Raw genomic sequence first — 15,197 nt, forward strand, 5'->3', positions numbered from 1 at the left:
TTACAGGTCATGGATTCCTGCAAATCACATTTAAGCTAGAGAAATCCATCTCATCCAGAAGCTTAAGTTGGATTAGTTATTTTTAAACCCAGCAGAAGAAGCATTAAAATAAGCTTTTTATGCAAGCATCCATGAATAATTCTTGCCTTAGGACCTAGGACTTTTTTGTAGTGCCCCTCTCAGTCAATCTCTGCCCCATAGATAGTCCCATATGAAGGGCGGGGGGAAGGAGGGTGTTTCCAGGCCTTCTGTCCTTCAAGTCATCATTCTGGATGTTTCAATATGAACCCCTTGGAGACAATTTAAGACTGTTATGGGGAGGAAGGGTTGCTTTTTTATCTCCTAGGATTTAGCTCTTCCCTGTTGGTTAAGTACCAGCTGATTTCTAAGTTTGTTGAGAGATTACTTATTTAGACAGGCAGAAAAGACTGCAGTGGAGCAATTCAAGGTGGATTGCAGCCATATGCAAATTTTCAGAAGTTGTTACAGCTTAAAAATATTTTTAAGAGGCTCTGTGAGTTCAGTCCTTGCCAAGTGAGGAACTAAACAGAACACCCCGCAATCAAGGGTCAGCGCTTCCCTACACCCTCCTACCCAGCTTTGGTGCCACACCACAGTCCTGACTGTGGCATAACCTTGCTGCTTGTCTTACTTTTCCCTTTAGAGCTTTGGGAATGGATCTAAATGCTAATCTGTATCTATCCTACTAGTCTGCAGTGCTGCATCCTTCATTTAACTGTTGAGGAAATGATGCCAATGATACTAAATTGTAGTTTTGCCTTGTGGTTAATGGGAAGTGAGATAAAAAACAGGAAAATGCACAGCTTACATTTGATCCCATGTTTCCAGAGGTAAAAGGTCAAGGCATAACCCCTCAGGCATCCCTTGTTCCTCCTCGTACCTACCACTGACAATCTAAAATGAGGACAAGGAAGACCAGGCCAGAATCTTTTTCACCTTATGGTAGTATCACATGTTGCTAACTGACCTGTAGCCCCTTACACAACTCCAAATGAAATCCAAGCTTCCACAAAACTCAAAGGGATCCAAGACTAAGGTCTGCAGAATCGGGTCCTTGATATAATCTAAGAGTGGTTCAGAGGGGAGTTAAAGATTGTGCTCCCCGGAGTCCTTATTTCATCATTTGCAGTGCATCTTTTCCTACCCTAAAAAGAAAGCAAAAAACCAGATTCTGCCCCATTATCCCAATGTCAAGGAGCCAGGATTCCCTTGAGAAGGGGAAATTGCTGACTGCAAACAGCTGCTGTAGCATGCTCAAGCTGTTCCTGCTCTCCTGGCATGCAGAGAGCATGCAGCTGTGGGGTGACAGATTTGGGGGCTGTATTTGGACTATTCCAGCTAGTGCAAATTAGAGTACTCCTGAAGCTGCTCTAAGTTTGTTTTAGAACTGAACTGAGCCCTTGAGATTGCAGAATTGGGTTTTTACCAAAAAAACACAGCTGCCCTTGTCTCAGATAAGTCAAAAGCAGCTCAAGTACACCTCTCAAGACCTGGCCTCCTTTATGTATCTTCCGTATTGTTTTAAAAGCCTGGCTTTTAAGTGGGTTTTTTTAAAGCTCTTACTGATATAACTACAATTCCACTTAAAAAAATAGTAGCAACCTATGCAAGAGACTTATTCAAAACATTTATTAGTGTTTAAGGAAAAATAATAGTGTGAAAAGGTACAGAGCTTTGCCTAGATCCATATGCATCTTTTTACAAGCTTATTTGGCTGTAAATTCTACATGAGATAAAACTAGTATGTTTTTCTCCCAAAGTTCTGGAATTTAAGGACAGATTTTTTATTACATTTCAGCATTTTTTTAAATGAGGACAGCATTTTTCAGCATGTGTTTGTTTTATTTTTCCAGTAGGCATTTTACTACATCCAGTTTGGTTTATTTTTTCTTTTTCCATTTCAGAACAAGGATTATTCGAGATACAAAGCATAAAGGGAACGTTCAGATCTTGTTTTTTTTCCAAGCTAAACTTCCTTTGTGAACAGCAGCTCATGAAGAATACTCATCAATGTAACTGGACAGTTATTTTTAAAAAATAATTTTACAAAAAATTAAGGCTACCTAGATGTCTCGATTAAAATACTCTCAGGTAAAACACACCCTACCTGTTAAGATATGAAAGAAGGTTTAACAATAAATAAATGATTTATGCTGTCAATAACATTATGGAACTGTATAAAATTATATTTACGTTGCTTTAAACAACAACAACAAAAACATACTAGTGGCATGAATATATACAACACAGGTCATGACATGTTTAAATTATCATAGCCAGCAGTGTTTGGGTTTGTTTTGTTTTTTAAATGGAGACACTATAATAAATAGAAATGTTAAATATTTACAATAATAGCATATGTGGAATCAGTAGATGAACACATAAAATCTTCACACACAGAGGAAAAAGTTATGCCTTATATAAAAATTTCCCCCCAAGCCCCCAACAAAATGATAAAGAAATTTTTCACTGACTAAGCAAGATGCGGGAATATATATTTTCCCCACCCAGAATGAATGAATAACAATGAATTGTATGCATGCTGAGGTGATATGTTGACTAAGACATTCAAGGACATACATCATAGATACGTTTGGTTCCCATACATATATCAGACCTCTAACAAGAGATGGACGGACCTTACTGGAATTATATGAGAATACTGACTTGATAGCAAGTCCTGTTTGCTAACATGCTTCCATTATTCTTTTTTTTTTTGGTTTGAGCTTGTTGTTTGCTATGCCAATACACCACCGTGGGGCGGCAGATGATTGTGAGGAGCAGCAGCAAGACAGTTTTGGGGTGGGGTGAATAGGAATTTATATTCATAAGGCGGCATTCATTCCTCCTGCTGCCACAAAGTGGGGACTGTCCACAGGGCTGTTGCCAAGACTGAATCCATTAACTTGTCCGTGTATTAGAAGGCACCCTGATTGCTCCTCAGAGGTTGGGTTACTCTCTGTGGCCGCACTAGTGCATTGTGGCCTCTTTTTGGCCTGTTCCCAGATCTCTCCATTGAGGTCAGAGTTTTGTCATGGACTTCAGTGGGAGTAGGAGCAGGGTCCCTTCTTTGATCAAGCAGCTGATGGGTTTTCAGCCTAATGGCTTGTTTGTTTTCCCTATGACCTCATTTGTAGCATCACCCAAGATCCTGCTGTTGGACATATGTGCAAAGCTCTCGGAATCTGGAAACTTGTGTACACATGCCCATGTGCAGCAGAAGCAATGGCCAAATATGCTAGCCACACTAAAACGACTCCCATCCCAAACGAGGAGACAAAGATACCAATTCATTCCCTGTGCAAATTCAGTCGCTACCAAACTGTTTCTTTGCCACTACATCCCTGACCCAGGCTTCCTGACCTAGAAAACCAGTGCTCAAATCCTCGATGTGATGCTATGTTCTGAGAAAACTTGTTCTTTCCCAACAAAGGTTACCACCAATCTCATTCTTTCCTCCACTTTGGATGCAAAAACCAGTGTTTCAAGTGCAGTATTTGAGGGAAAGGGTGCAACCTGTGAATCAGAACTGCACACAGAAGTAAGAAAAGCTGCCTCACAGCATCCCACTCTAACTTTCAACTGCTTAGGAATTTAAAGCTCGCTTAACTCCTCTATCTGCATGTAACCCCATTCTATGGTGTTGTAAGTTTACTATAAAGCATGCTCTTATCAAGAAAAGCAAGCACTTGCACCCATCCCAGAGTCATCTTTGGCATTTTGATAACCACAGGCAGATTTAAAACACTGTGGGTCTTAATAGCTTTGCATACTGCATCCTGCTACTTCCAAAGAGAATAGGAAAGAGAGATTTTCAATGGGCCTCCAACACACCAGCTACATCCATAAAGTTTTGAGGATGCATCAGCTGTCTGCACCTGCTTCTGACATTTTGGGTTGTCCACAGGCAGAGAAGAGAGGCTGCCCTAAAATATGTTTTTCTCTGGGTCCTGAAAAAGGATATACTTTGGGACTTTGGAGGTCCACAGAAAATGTGCTCATTGCGTTGTTAAGCAGGTCTTAATGGTCAAGTTGTCTTGCCTGGAAGCTGGTGAAGTCACTGGATAAGTAAGAGTGAAGTTTAACAGTGGTTAAAATACAAATGAGAGGGGGCACATTAGTTAGGCAGCATCACCCAGATGCAAACAATGGCTCAGAAATTATGAGAAAAGGAACTGATATTAATTTTGTCAGAGTGCCACAGCAACCTCCTTTGAACTCTTATGTTCATGGTCATGTGCAGGGACCAAATCCCTTTGGAAACTAGCCACCTGCTTTAAGACAGCCCTAAGCGTAGCAGAGGTGCTGAGTCAGGAGAAGCCAAACTATGATCTGTCTTGGCCTTCCCTCCACCCAAAAGAAAAACCAATTGCAACTTGTTTCCAATTGTTCTGTTGTTTTTAAAAGGATTTAAATGGAGACATTTTGTCACACTTGCTGGCTAGGCAAGTGGTGAGTTTGCCAGATATAACCAATAACCGATAGCCACTGCTCTCCCTCTGCTTCTATATATATACTGTCACTGAGGTCCTCATATCCCACAATGCCCTGTGCTTGACATCACCCCTCTGAATGGTAAATGTTCAGGAATGTCCATAGATAAGAAGATGGACTCGATGGAGGAAGTTTCCAGTGGAGGGGGAGGAGAGGGTTTGTGCCTCCTTTCACCTTCGGATGTCAGAGAAATCGGACAGTTCATCTGCCCGGTCAATGATCCCGTGTGCCCCTTTGGGACTGTGGACTCCTGCTTTCACACGGGTGTGAGCACTCAAGTGAACCTTGCTACCTCTCTCTCCCTTAGCTGCTCGCAAGCTCTCCCGCTGGTCAGATTCGGGATGGGGCAGCAAGTCCCCACGGTTGATGGAGGCTCTGCTGGCTTCTTCTGGCTTCTTCTCAGGACCCAGGGTGACATCACTATGCACAGATGAGGTACAGAAGCTCAGGATGGAGCAGAGGCTTCCCCAGTTCTGTTCACACTGGGCCTGGACGCTTCTGGTGATTGCCTTTTTCACCTCCTCCCCACAGGTAAGCAAGATGTTCACAAGGTCGACGTATGGCCTGAAGGTAAATCAAACAGCAGGATAGGGCGTATTAAAGAAAGAACTGTGTTACAATACGAATGGGAGTAAGGCCACTAACTGACATGGACAGGTCACTCTGCCTCATTCTTTCACTCACCAGCCACACTTACTGAGCTTGCTACAACTAAAACTCAGGTCCTTTTACAGCACCTCCAGCAGGTAAGCAAAAGATATGTAAGACCCATATTACCACCTCTGAGCAAGATATTTCTGCCAGGTAGATCCATTAAAGAATATCAAGCCTGTGTTACACTGGACTCCCTGGACTAGAATCACTGTTGAAATTTGTGAAATAGGAAATCAAACAGCAAACCAAGATTTATACCTTTGGCCTATAGAAAAGAAAAATATAGGACTGAATACACCTTCTTTGTCTCTCTGGAGACAAAGACTATTGTGGCTGCATCCAGACGAGTGCAGTTGTGCGGTATGTGGTACAGCACCACATAGCACATGTTCAGTTGTTCTCCACACTGCAAGGGAGCAGTGCGGGGGCGGGGGGCGGGGGAAGGAGAGGGGGGAAAAAGGTTGACCCCCGGATAGCAGAAAAAGAGAGTGGAGCGGTGTATGCGTGGGCAGCGCACGCTGCTCAAAACTGGAGCCTGGCTGGCTGGAGCCACGCTGCAGCTGCCAACCAGGCTTCCTGCTGCGACTGCAGCCCTGGGAGGCCCCCAGGACCCCAGATATGGCTGCTGGGGCCAGTCCAGTGCCAGCCCAGTGCCCCCAGGATCCCAGATACGGCTGCTGGTGCCAGCCCAGTGCTCCCCTACCCCACCCAGAGTAACTTGCCATGCACCAGAGGGCATGGCAAGTTACTTGCCATGTGGTGCAAGTTCCTTGTACAGTGCACCTTATACATAGGTAAACCAAGACTAGTTGCCCCTGGGGAACCAAACATCCATGCACGTCTAGACATGGCCCGTGTGTCTAAAGAAACTCTCTTAATTGACCTAAGAGCAGCTGATCTAAACATCAGCAAAGGAACATGAAGGAAGCCCTTTGTAGGTCTGGCCAAATAAAATTAAGACTATATGCCTGCAAGGATGAGTGGGGAAAGCTCTGGACAAATTTTATTATAATTGTATTATAATAATATTTATTATATTTTATATAATATAAAGTTATTATACAACATACTATATAATTATTATATATAAATACATTTTTATTATTGTTGCTGTTATTATTATTTATTAAAACATGGCTTACTTTATTTGGGATTTCCTTTTACTGTCCAGAGACTCAAAAATAGATTAAGCCCTGTAGGTCTGATCAAAGAAAATTAAGGCTATAAGCCTGCAGGGGTGACTGGGACAAGCTCTCTGAACTCTTTCTAGAGCTGTCCACAACAAGATACTACAAGGAAAAATAGTGAAAAGTTTCTTTCACTAGACTTCAGCTTCCAAGTGTGAGGAAGTACTTGTGGTGATGAAACTCAGATGGATAGAAATTAGATGGAAAAAGTGATTAGGTCCCATCTAGTCCTTCTCAGAGAGAAGTCAGAAGTCATTTCTCCCCTGTAAAATATTCCTGGTGTTCTCATCCTCCTTGGTCATGTCTACATGTGTGCTTTACTGCAGAGTAGACTAATTTGCTCTGTAGTAAACCATCACCATCTATGTGTGTACCACAATTAGGGTGAAGTAGACTAATTTACTTCAGTCCCTTCAGACACAAGTACTATCCTATGTCTGAGTAAATAACTACAGTTAAATGAATGTGTAGATGGTGACAATGGCACAAATTGTGTCCTATCAGCCAAGTCAGCAGGGGACCAGCATCTAAGCTGCTCCACTCAGGCTCAATTCATTCCTGTCACTAGGTGCACATTCTGAAGCTGTGCCTGGATTAGTTTACTCCAGTACAAATTGTGCCAGAGTACATTCAGTCACATTAATTGCACATGTAGATGCACCCCCTATGTAGCTACTTACGATAGTTAATATTTAAGAAGAATATCTACAGACAACCATTTAGGAAGAAATCTACAAATATATTCTAAGGAGACACTCTTACTGACACTTAATACTATGATGGTGAGCTGGGTATCAAAACCTGTTTTCAAAGCTCTGTCAATACATCGGCCACTAATTTAGTGGTCTGTCACTCTGCCTGTCTCAGAATGGCACTCCTCTGCTATGTCCCTCCACCCCCCTCCTTCTTATTCATAAGTCAAGGTAAGTGATCCAAAAAACAACTGAGTTCCCGACCCATCAGGTTCATAAAATGTGCAGCTAGTTTCAGAACACTGCCTGCCCTAGTGGTGCCATTTATTGTACCAGTCAGGGTCTTTTTTTCACACTTCAGAGAAGAAATCAAATGTCATGCCTCAGGGCATAAACTGACCACCTGCCTGAGATGCGAGGAATTCTACCTATTGGGAGCAACAATGAACTACTGTGTAGTTGTTCCTCTGAGTTTAATCATCTTCCTTTGCCTTCTACTGTTGTTGGCCTCTGTCCTCCTATGCTGAAATGAGGACATTAGGATAGATGGACTGATGATTTAATTCCTTCTAGCTGAGAGATCTGGGCATCCAAATGGAAAACAGTTTATTACCATCCTGGGCTGTCTCACCAGCACTTATTCTATTTCTTTGCAGGATGACCAGAGATGTAAATGGGCTGCCTGTGGGCTATTCAAAGGAGACACACAGCAAGAAGATTCCTGCCCCACCAGGGCAAATGACTCAAGGATTTGGGGGCTAACTAGGGAGCGCAGGCCAGATATTTATCACACCCAGCACCTATCAACATGCCAGGTAAGCTACATACTGTTTGCACTATTCATTTGCATCTAATGGCATTGTGTTCACATGGTGTACCACGGTCTGTGACTAGATTGATGCCCCATTAACTCTGCTGAGTATAAGGGAGAATATTTTTAAATGCAGGGACATGTCCTGTGGGACAGTGTCTTCAAGAGGTGCCAGCAGGACACAGAGCAGTTCAGCTGTTAGCAGGCAGACTGGGAGAGCCAGTGGCTCTAGTCTTAGGCTTGGAGACCTCTGGCTTAGGTCAGTAGTAATTCAAGTGATTCATATATGCCTTTAATATTCTTTAGGATCAGCAGGCCCAATTGAAGCATAGGATAAGAAGGGAAAATGCCTGATTTTGGTGTTGTGTCTGCTTACACTGAAGCTGAGTCTGGCACTTGGAGGGGTGCTATGTTATCTTTAGCTATTCATACTACGGGGTACAGATGAGCTCTGTGTATGAAGGTTTTCCCCCAAAACGGGCAAAAAAGGCAGTGGGGAATGAAGAGAACAAGCCAAGTAGGATGGCCAAAAGGCTGAAAGTGGCAAGATTTTGTTCCCATTCTGTTTTTAAACTGAAACGTAAAATTGAATTATCAAGCACCGTGTCTCCCATTTCCTTGAGGGAAGGAGCATGGGGGAACCTATCCCATATTTGGAGGCTTAACTAGGGTCTTGTTGTTTTTAAATTATTTGGCATAGACCAGATCCTGGAAAGGCATCTGTTGAGACCATTCTCAACACCATAACAAACAGATGAACTATAACCTGAGAGGTGTCCTTAGGGTCCTCTTTAGCAAATACATTAAGAGGAAAGGAGTAGTATAAATATGGCAAAAGACAGGTAAAAGAATGAGCTTGAATAATGCCTTACTCCAACTCCACAATTTTGTCTTTCATCTAGAGCAGCAGATGGGAAGGAACTTGAGCACATGCTATACGATGAGCCTCTAAAATGAGCCTGTGAGAATTTTACTTATATCCATTAAAAACTGGATGTAGGTTCTTCAAAGTCACCAGAAAAACTGTGTTGTTGGTATGACAAACAGTGTTTGGCAGCTGTGCTTTCAACGGGTATTTGGAGCCTGCCAGAGGATTGCTCCTTGTCCATGTCTCCTTTGCTTTGCGCTACCCTGCTAACTACAGTCCTGCCTATAAGAGATCTTGTGATATGAGGACTGGGTTGGGAGTTCAGGGCCTGGATTTGTTCCATCCTCTGCCATCAATGTGCTAATTGACTGTGGGCAAGTCACTTGATTCAAAATCTGGGCTTTACTCCACTTTTGAGGAGTGTAGTACGGAAGAGTGAAGGTCCATATTAGAGCTGCTAAGGATCCGCAGCTCTGCATGAAAGCAATGGAAACTAGAGGTGGCAGCTGCACAGCCAGCATGTCCCAAACTAAGGCCCCCAAACTGGAGGTCACTTTTGAAAATTCTGGCCTTATCCACTCTGTAAAACAAGGATAATTTACTCACCTTTGTGAAAGACTGCGTGATCCAGGAATGAGGAGTGCTAGGACAAAGAATATAACCAAGGCCCCCCAGTTTACAGCCTATTAATGCAGCTCCCAAAATGTCCACAGAGAGGTGCTGTTGTGCAATATGAAGCACAACTTCCTTTGGCTCCCCACTAGAAGGCAGGCAGGCAGGCTGCTGTCCCCACCACATGCTCATTCCCAGCTCCTCATCGGGAGAGACACCGCAGCTGGGAATGCAGAAAAGCTAGTCCACCAGCCAGGCTCTGCATCCTAGCTTCAGGAGTGTCCATGTTTGTGGAAAGAGCAGCACTTTCAGGGCACCATGTTGAGTCTGAAAAACTGCATTGAACAATGCTCCATTTCAGAGCAAATTTGTGTCAAAGCTGCATTCTCCTTGACTGCAATACGTACCTTAAGGTTGGGATTTTCAGTAGAACCAAAGGGAGTTGTGTTCCCAGGTCCTTTGAAAAGTCTACCTTATGAGTGCAATCCAAGCAGTTATGTGATACTTGACCATTGTCTATAGGATTTGGGAATTTTTCATTATCTGATTGAGAAGGAGAAGTCACCGAGGCACAAAAGGAAGATGTCCATAAATACATTTTTTTTAGGCTGTGACTGAACCTCCCTGCTTGTGGGTACAATGTCTACATGTAAAAAAAGCGTCCCTTCATGTTTTGTATTGCACATGGATAGCGGGGTGCAGATGGCAGCACTTCATGCAAGTGCCCTGCAGTAGGAACAAGCATCACTGAAACCTTTTGGCATGCTAGTGCAAGAGGGTAAAAATGGATTTTGTTGCAGGTGGAACTGGACAGAAAAAAGTATGTTGCTCATTGAATTTCCAGGAACAGACTTTACTTGTTTATTTTTAAAAAAATCTGTCCCTGGCACTGGAATAAGGAGGATTTGAGTTGTTGCAAGTTAGAATGACAGGGGAAAAAAGGGAAGTGGTGGGAGAAGAAGACATATCTGTGGGATGGGACATGAGTGGAATTAAAAACCTAGTCTGTCTCTAATTTGTACTTGATTTATTATTGCATTTTAGCAATTTAGAAAACGTCTGCAAAAACTTGTAGTTGCCAGTCAGAAGGGTGGACATCTGCACTCCCCAAAGGGGAGAGTGCAAATGTGTCCTTGCCTACTTCACTTATTTTACTCCTTTTCTCCATCTGCATTATCTATTAAAATACAAGATCTTTAGGATAAGGACTGAGCAAACTTTGAGTCTGGAAAGCACTTGGTATATTATGAAAAGAGTAAATACTACTGTCATATTTGCAAAGAAACTGTAAAAAAAGATAGATCCCAACTTTAACCTGATTCTTCTATTTCCATGGTCAGAGGTATTCTGATTAATACTGATTGCTGGGTGATTGGAATGGGAGAGAGCAGGTGGGTTTTGTTTCTTAGCGATGGTCCCAGGCTTGTCCCACCCAGACATGGCTTGTATAGACACGGCTTGTATCTTTCTAATAGGATTCCTCCAAGACCCAGGACTAGGGTAGGTAGACTAGATACAGGACTAGGTTCCCTGTATACTTGTACTTACTCATGCTGCAGCAGGTCTTTAAAGTGAATCATTTCCACAATGACTTGGACGTTCTCCTTGGCAGCTGAGCAGAGGTCGTGCTTCAGGTAGCATTCCCGCTGTAACTGGAACACCATCTCTTTAATGGCAGGGCATTTGCGGCTGATACAGCTGAATTTATGCCTCAAGGCATGAGCCTTACACTTCAGAGCATCTTTGATGAATGATTTTCCCTGTGAAGGAAAGGAATGGAGTAGGTCTGTACTTTTGTCCATTAAGCACACAAGGTGATTTATGCTCAACTAATTTTCCCTTCACGTGACCATGTCAAGGGTTATTAGGCTGCTAAGGATATTTGTTAATGACTTTTCCCTTCCTCTTCTTTTTATTTCTTGGTCTCTAAAGGCCATGTCAGGTTGTTCTGTCCTACCCTTCTAGTAGGATTGGATGCTGCTCCTGAGCTACTTGCATGGGGTTCTCTCAGTGGTCATGCAAAATATTTCATTGCTTCCATCCACTAGCTGAGTGGCTTGTCTCTACAGCAATGCCAGCTCTTGCTAACCTTGGAGAGAGAGAGAGAGATCTCCTTTCCAGACAACATAGCCCCCAGCTTAATGGTCTCTCATTCTCCAGGGAAGAGTCCCAGTATATTTGGAATCGCCAGGACAACCCAGCCCATAACTTTCAAACAAATCTTTATAAAGTGGTTAAGTCCATAGAGTTCTTAATAAAGACCCTTTATTCCATTGGAGGAAAAACAGGCATCAATGTGTTCTTCTCCCCTCTCTCTCAACTCTACAACAGAAAAGAATCCCAAATCAATTCTAACAGCCAACTCTCGTGAGCAAACCTGTTGATGTCTGTGTCTTATGGAAGGAGAACACTGCAGCTTTAAGCTTCCAAAAAGGATTATAGACAACAAGAAACTTATATTAAATACAGTGTGGGAGACTAAGATCATGTCCTTTTCAGAGTCTTTGGTGATGCCTTCTTTCAGTGCCCCTTTCTGCCATTAGATCACAAAGTGCTTCACAGGGCATGTATATTATCATTCTCTTGGTGACTATACTCAGCTTTTCTTCTTGAATGGCAGGTGTGTGGTAGTGCTGCCATGTTGCCTTCTTTTTTAAGCAGCCTCAGCCTAATTTGGCTGTGGAACATTTTGTTATCTATGAATCAGATGGGGCAGTCTTTGTATTCATTCACTTTGGATCAAAACTTGTGTAACTCCATTGTAATCAGCTGAGGGTTTTGTAGCATCAGGTGCATCTGAGAGCTGCTGTTAGCTCCCATGTTCTTTCAGCTGCACACATTTCCCTTGATGCGAGAGCTACCTCAGATGTGGTTTCTTTCCCTTCCAAGTACTGCATGTATATAATCAACATATAGCACAGCAGATGTTAAATATGTACATAACTCATAATACTCCCAAACATGACACAATTTTCTCTTTGGAGACAGAATGCAGAGGGAAAGGAGAATCATGCAACAAATTCTAGACATGGTGTATATGTTGTGCTTTTGGGAGATGCTCAAATACTGTACTGAGGGAGCTTGTTTAAGAAATTAAAGAGAATAAAGTTAGTGGGAATTGCACTGGGGCATGTTAGGAGACAATTTGCCCCCATGTTGCTCAGTGCTTTTGCACTACAGTAGGAAAAAAACTGCATGCAGAATAGCCCTTGTTCCCTTTTAAAGATATTTGGGTATCCAATGGCAAAATTGTTTGCTGACAGTTTTGCATTATTTCTACAAACATGACTGGTTGCTACATCTACAAACTCTGCATTTGTTGATAATATCTATTCTGTGCAACAGTCATGTGAAATTCTAGCTTGTTGGAGGGTGGCAATCACTGCGCCCCAGCAGCTTCCTGTGCCTCATATCAGTGTCCCCGTACTTAAAAATGGCGGCGGGGGTGCTAGAACTAAAGCTCATTCGATGAGCTTTACTTCAAGTGCCCTCACTGCCATTTTTAAGCAAGGGGACACTGATACATGAGATGCAGCAGCACTTTAATTAGAGCAGTTCTTGGAGCCACTGTAATTAAAATGCTGCCCCCTGGTCTCATACCTGGGAGCATGTGTAAAAGTGCCCTAGGGCTGAGATTTTTTCTCTTTTTTTAAATATGGCCAAAGTCCCCAGTTTTAATAGATATCCCTGACCCCTTACGTGTTTCTGCAAATTACAGCCTACAATTTCCAGGTCTGGGGCATTCTTTTCTACTAGGTTGGTGGCACTGCCCAGCTACATGGCATGGCTAGATCTGCAAGACAGCTCTGTTTTCTACCACGCTATAGAAAGTGCGTATGGTTGATGACTTTAGTTAAGTTATACTATAAACTGCATGGTCAAGCCAAATGCCGCTGGCCCGTTGTAATGTTCTCTTCTCTCCCCACTGAAATGGGAGAGTAGGTTTACAAGACATAATAACAGGATGCTTCAGTGATGCATAAATGGTCTAGGGAGAAAATGGAGACAAATTTAATACCGCATACCACCTAAAGAATGTATTTGAACCAGAGGATTACACAAATGCAGCTTTTGGGAGATGCCTAAGCTGGTTCTGTGCAATTTTTGCAGCAATTTAACAACTGCACTTTGGATACACTTTTAAGAAATGCTTAAATGACTTATGAGCCTATGTTAGGTTTCAAATGCTTGACTTCTGGAAATGGGACTTAGGAACCTCAGTCACTTAGATGTTTTGGAAAATGCAATCCATCTCTCAGCGGAGTTAGTTTGATCAGCTTTGTCAAAAGGGAAAGTTAAGGTGTGACATCTAGACTGTATATAGACACAGAAGTTGTTTTATCAGCATAGATGCAAGGGGCACTTAAGAAATAAAGGGACACAATAATTTCTCTACCCTAAAGAACTTAACAGTATTTCAGAGCATTTGGTAGAATGCCCATTAATGTCAATGAGCTCAATCCTACAGTCCTTAACAGGCTATTGATTATTCTGAATATCTCCAAGTTTGTTACCTAGGGCACCTAAGAAAAAATTCTCTGCTGGAGGTGCAGCTCAGTATGAGACAGATTCTGTTTCCTAGGACTAGTTAAACAGTGTGCGTATATTACTCAGCTCTTGGGGCTTGATTCATCACCATTTAAGCCAATAGGAGTTTTTCCATTGAGCTGAATGGGAGCAGGCTCCAAGCTTTGGTTGCATGTATGTAACTCACTCTGAAGAAAATGCAAACTGATCATCCGAGAGCGCAGATCTAGTCCTTAATGAAAACCTGATTTCAAAGATATATCTGAACTAATTCACTAAATTATACATTAAATAGAGAAACTCTTCCCTATGCACTTTTGGGGATTTCAGTATTTCTTTTGGTTACCTGGGCATCGAATTTTCCAGCGTTGTGTAGGAAAGTCATGCAGATCTCATGTAAGCCTCGGATCTCACAAGAGTTGTTTTCGAAGCATTCAAACACTCCGCATCCCACATCACCAGCATTAACCAGGCAGTGCTGAATTTCAGCTGAAATGAGCATTGATTACAGTTAATTTGTAGGACTCTTCACACAGGGCTGTGGTGGTCGTGGGGGAGAGGAGTTATTTTGCTCAGATCATCAGTTCAAAGGAAAAAAACACATGTGACAACAGTTATTGTACCCACAGCATGCCCACTTTTGGCAGAAATTAGGCCAAAACTTACATGCATTCTGTTACGAAAACGATATCCAGAAAGTAAATGCCAAATCCACTCTCCTTGCAGCATAGCCATTTTCACTGAAGAAATGCCTAATGCTGTTTCAGTCTCCCTGAGCATGTCACAGGCCTGATCCTTAGAGCTCTTCTTCTCCACAGTCCTCCCTTAACTTCCAACACTTCAGTGAGCACTGCAGACCGGGGCTAAAATTCCTCCTTTCCTGTCTTCCCACTGCTCCGACACCACTAAGTCTCAGGGGGTCGATCTTGCCTTCTCTTGAAATCGGCAGCGGGAAATCCTACTGATTTAAACGAGGCCAGATCCCCTTGTCCCAAATGTTGCATAAACGCCACCCCCCGCCCCCTCCATCTGCTGCCTGCCCAATGCAAACTTGCACTGGAAAACCCAGCAGCTAGATGGATCCGCTCCCTGAGTATCAGTGCCAGCTTACGCTTCTCCCCCGGACTCGCGCGGCAGCCAGAGTGTGGCTTCACCTCAGGTACTGACAGATGCACTCAAACAATCCCAGCCCGGCCCTCGCATTTCCCAGCGCTTCCAGCGCGGCCGGACCCTGGAGGCATCAAGTCAAGCGGGGGCCCCGCGCTCGGCTCCGGGGACCGGGCAGCCCTTCTCCGCCCCGCTGCCCGGCTCAGCCCAGGAGCCCGCGTGCG

At 43.2% G+C, this 15,197-nt stretch overlaps 1 protein-coding gene and 1 long non-coding RNA gene across 2 annotated transcripts in view; one reads left to right on the forward strand and one right to left on the reverse strand.

Annotated features, from left to right (window-relative positions):
• The first annotated feature begins 1,632 nt into the window (after positions 1-1,632).
• LOC109310019 overlaps positions 1,633-15,197 on the forward strand; it is a 26,005-nt gene continuing 12,440 nt past the window's right edge. The window contains exon 1 of the long non-coding RNA XR_002101115.1: positions 1,633-2,828. This is a non-coding gene — a long non-coding RNA (uncharacterized LOC109310019). The remainder of the gene's footprint in view (positions 2,829-15,197) is intronic.
• On the reverse strand, positions 2,524-14,383 carry STC2 (stanniocalcin 2). The gene is made up of 3 exons (XM_019534963.1): positions 14,213-14,383; positions 10,888-11,099; positions 2,524-5,079 (listed from the first exon to the last, which is right to left on the reverse strand). Exons 1-3 carry the CDS (start codon positions 14,366-14,368, stop codon positions 4,686-4,688), a joined length of 762 nt encoding a protein of 253 aa, XP_019390508.1. The 5' UTR covers positions 14,369-14,383; the 3' UTR covers positions 2,524-4,685.

This window comes from Crocodylus porosus, unplaced genomic scaffold (assembly GCF_001723895.1).
Source record: "Crocodylus porosus isolate Cpor-Errol unplaced genomic scaffold, CroPor_comp1, whole genome shotgun sequence".
NCBI classification, from domain to species: domain Eukaryota; kingdom Metazoa; phylum Chordata; order Crocodylia; family Crocodylidae; genus Crocodylus; species Crocodylus porosus.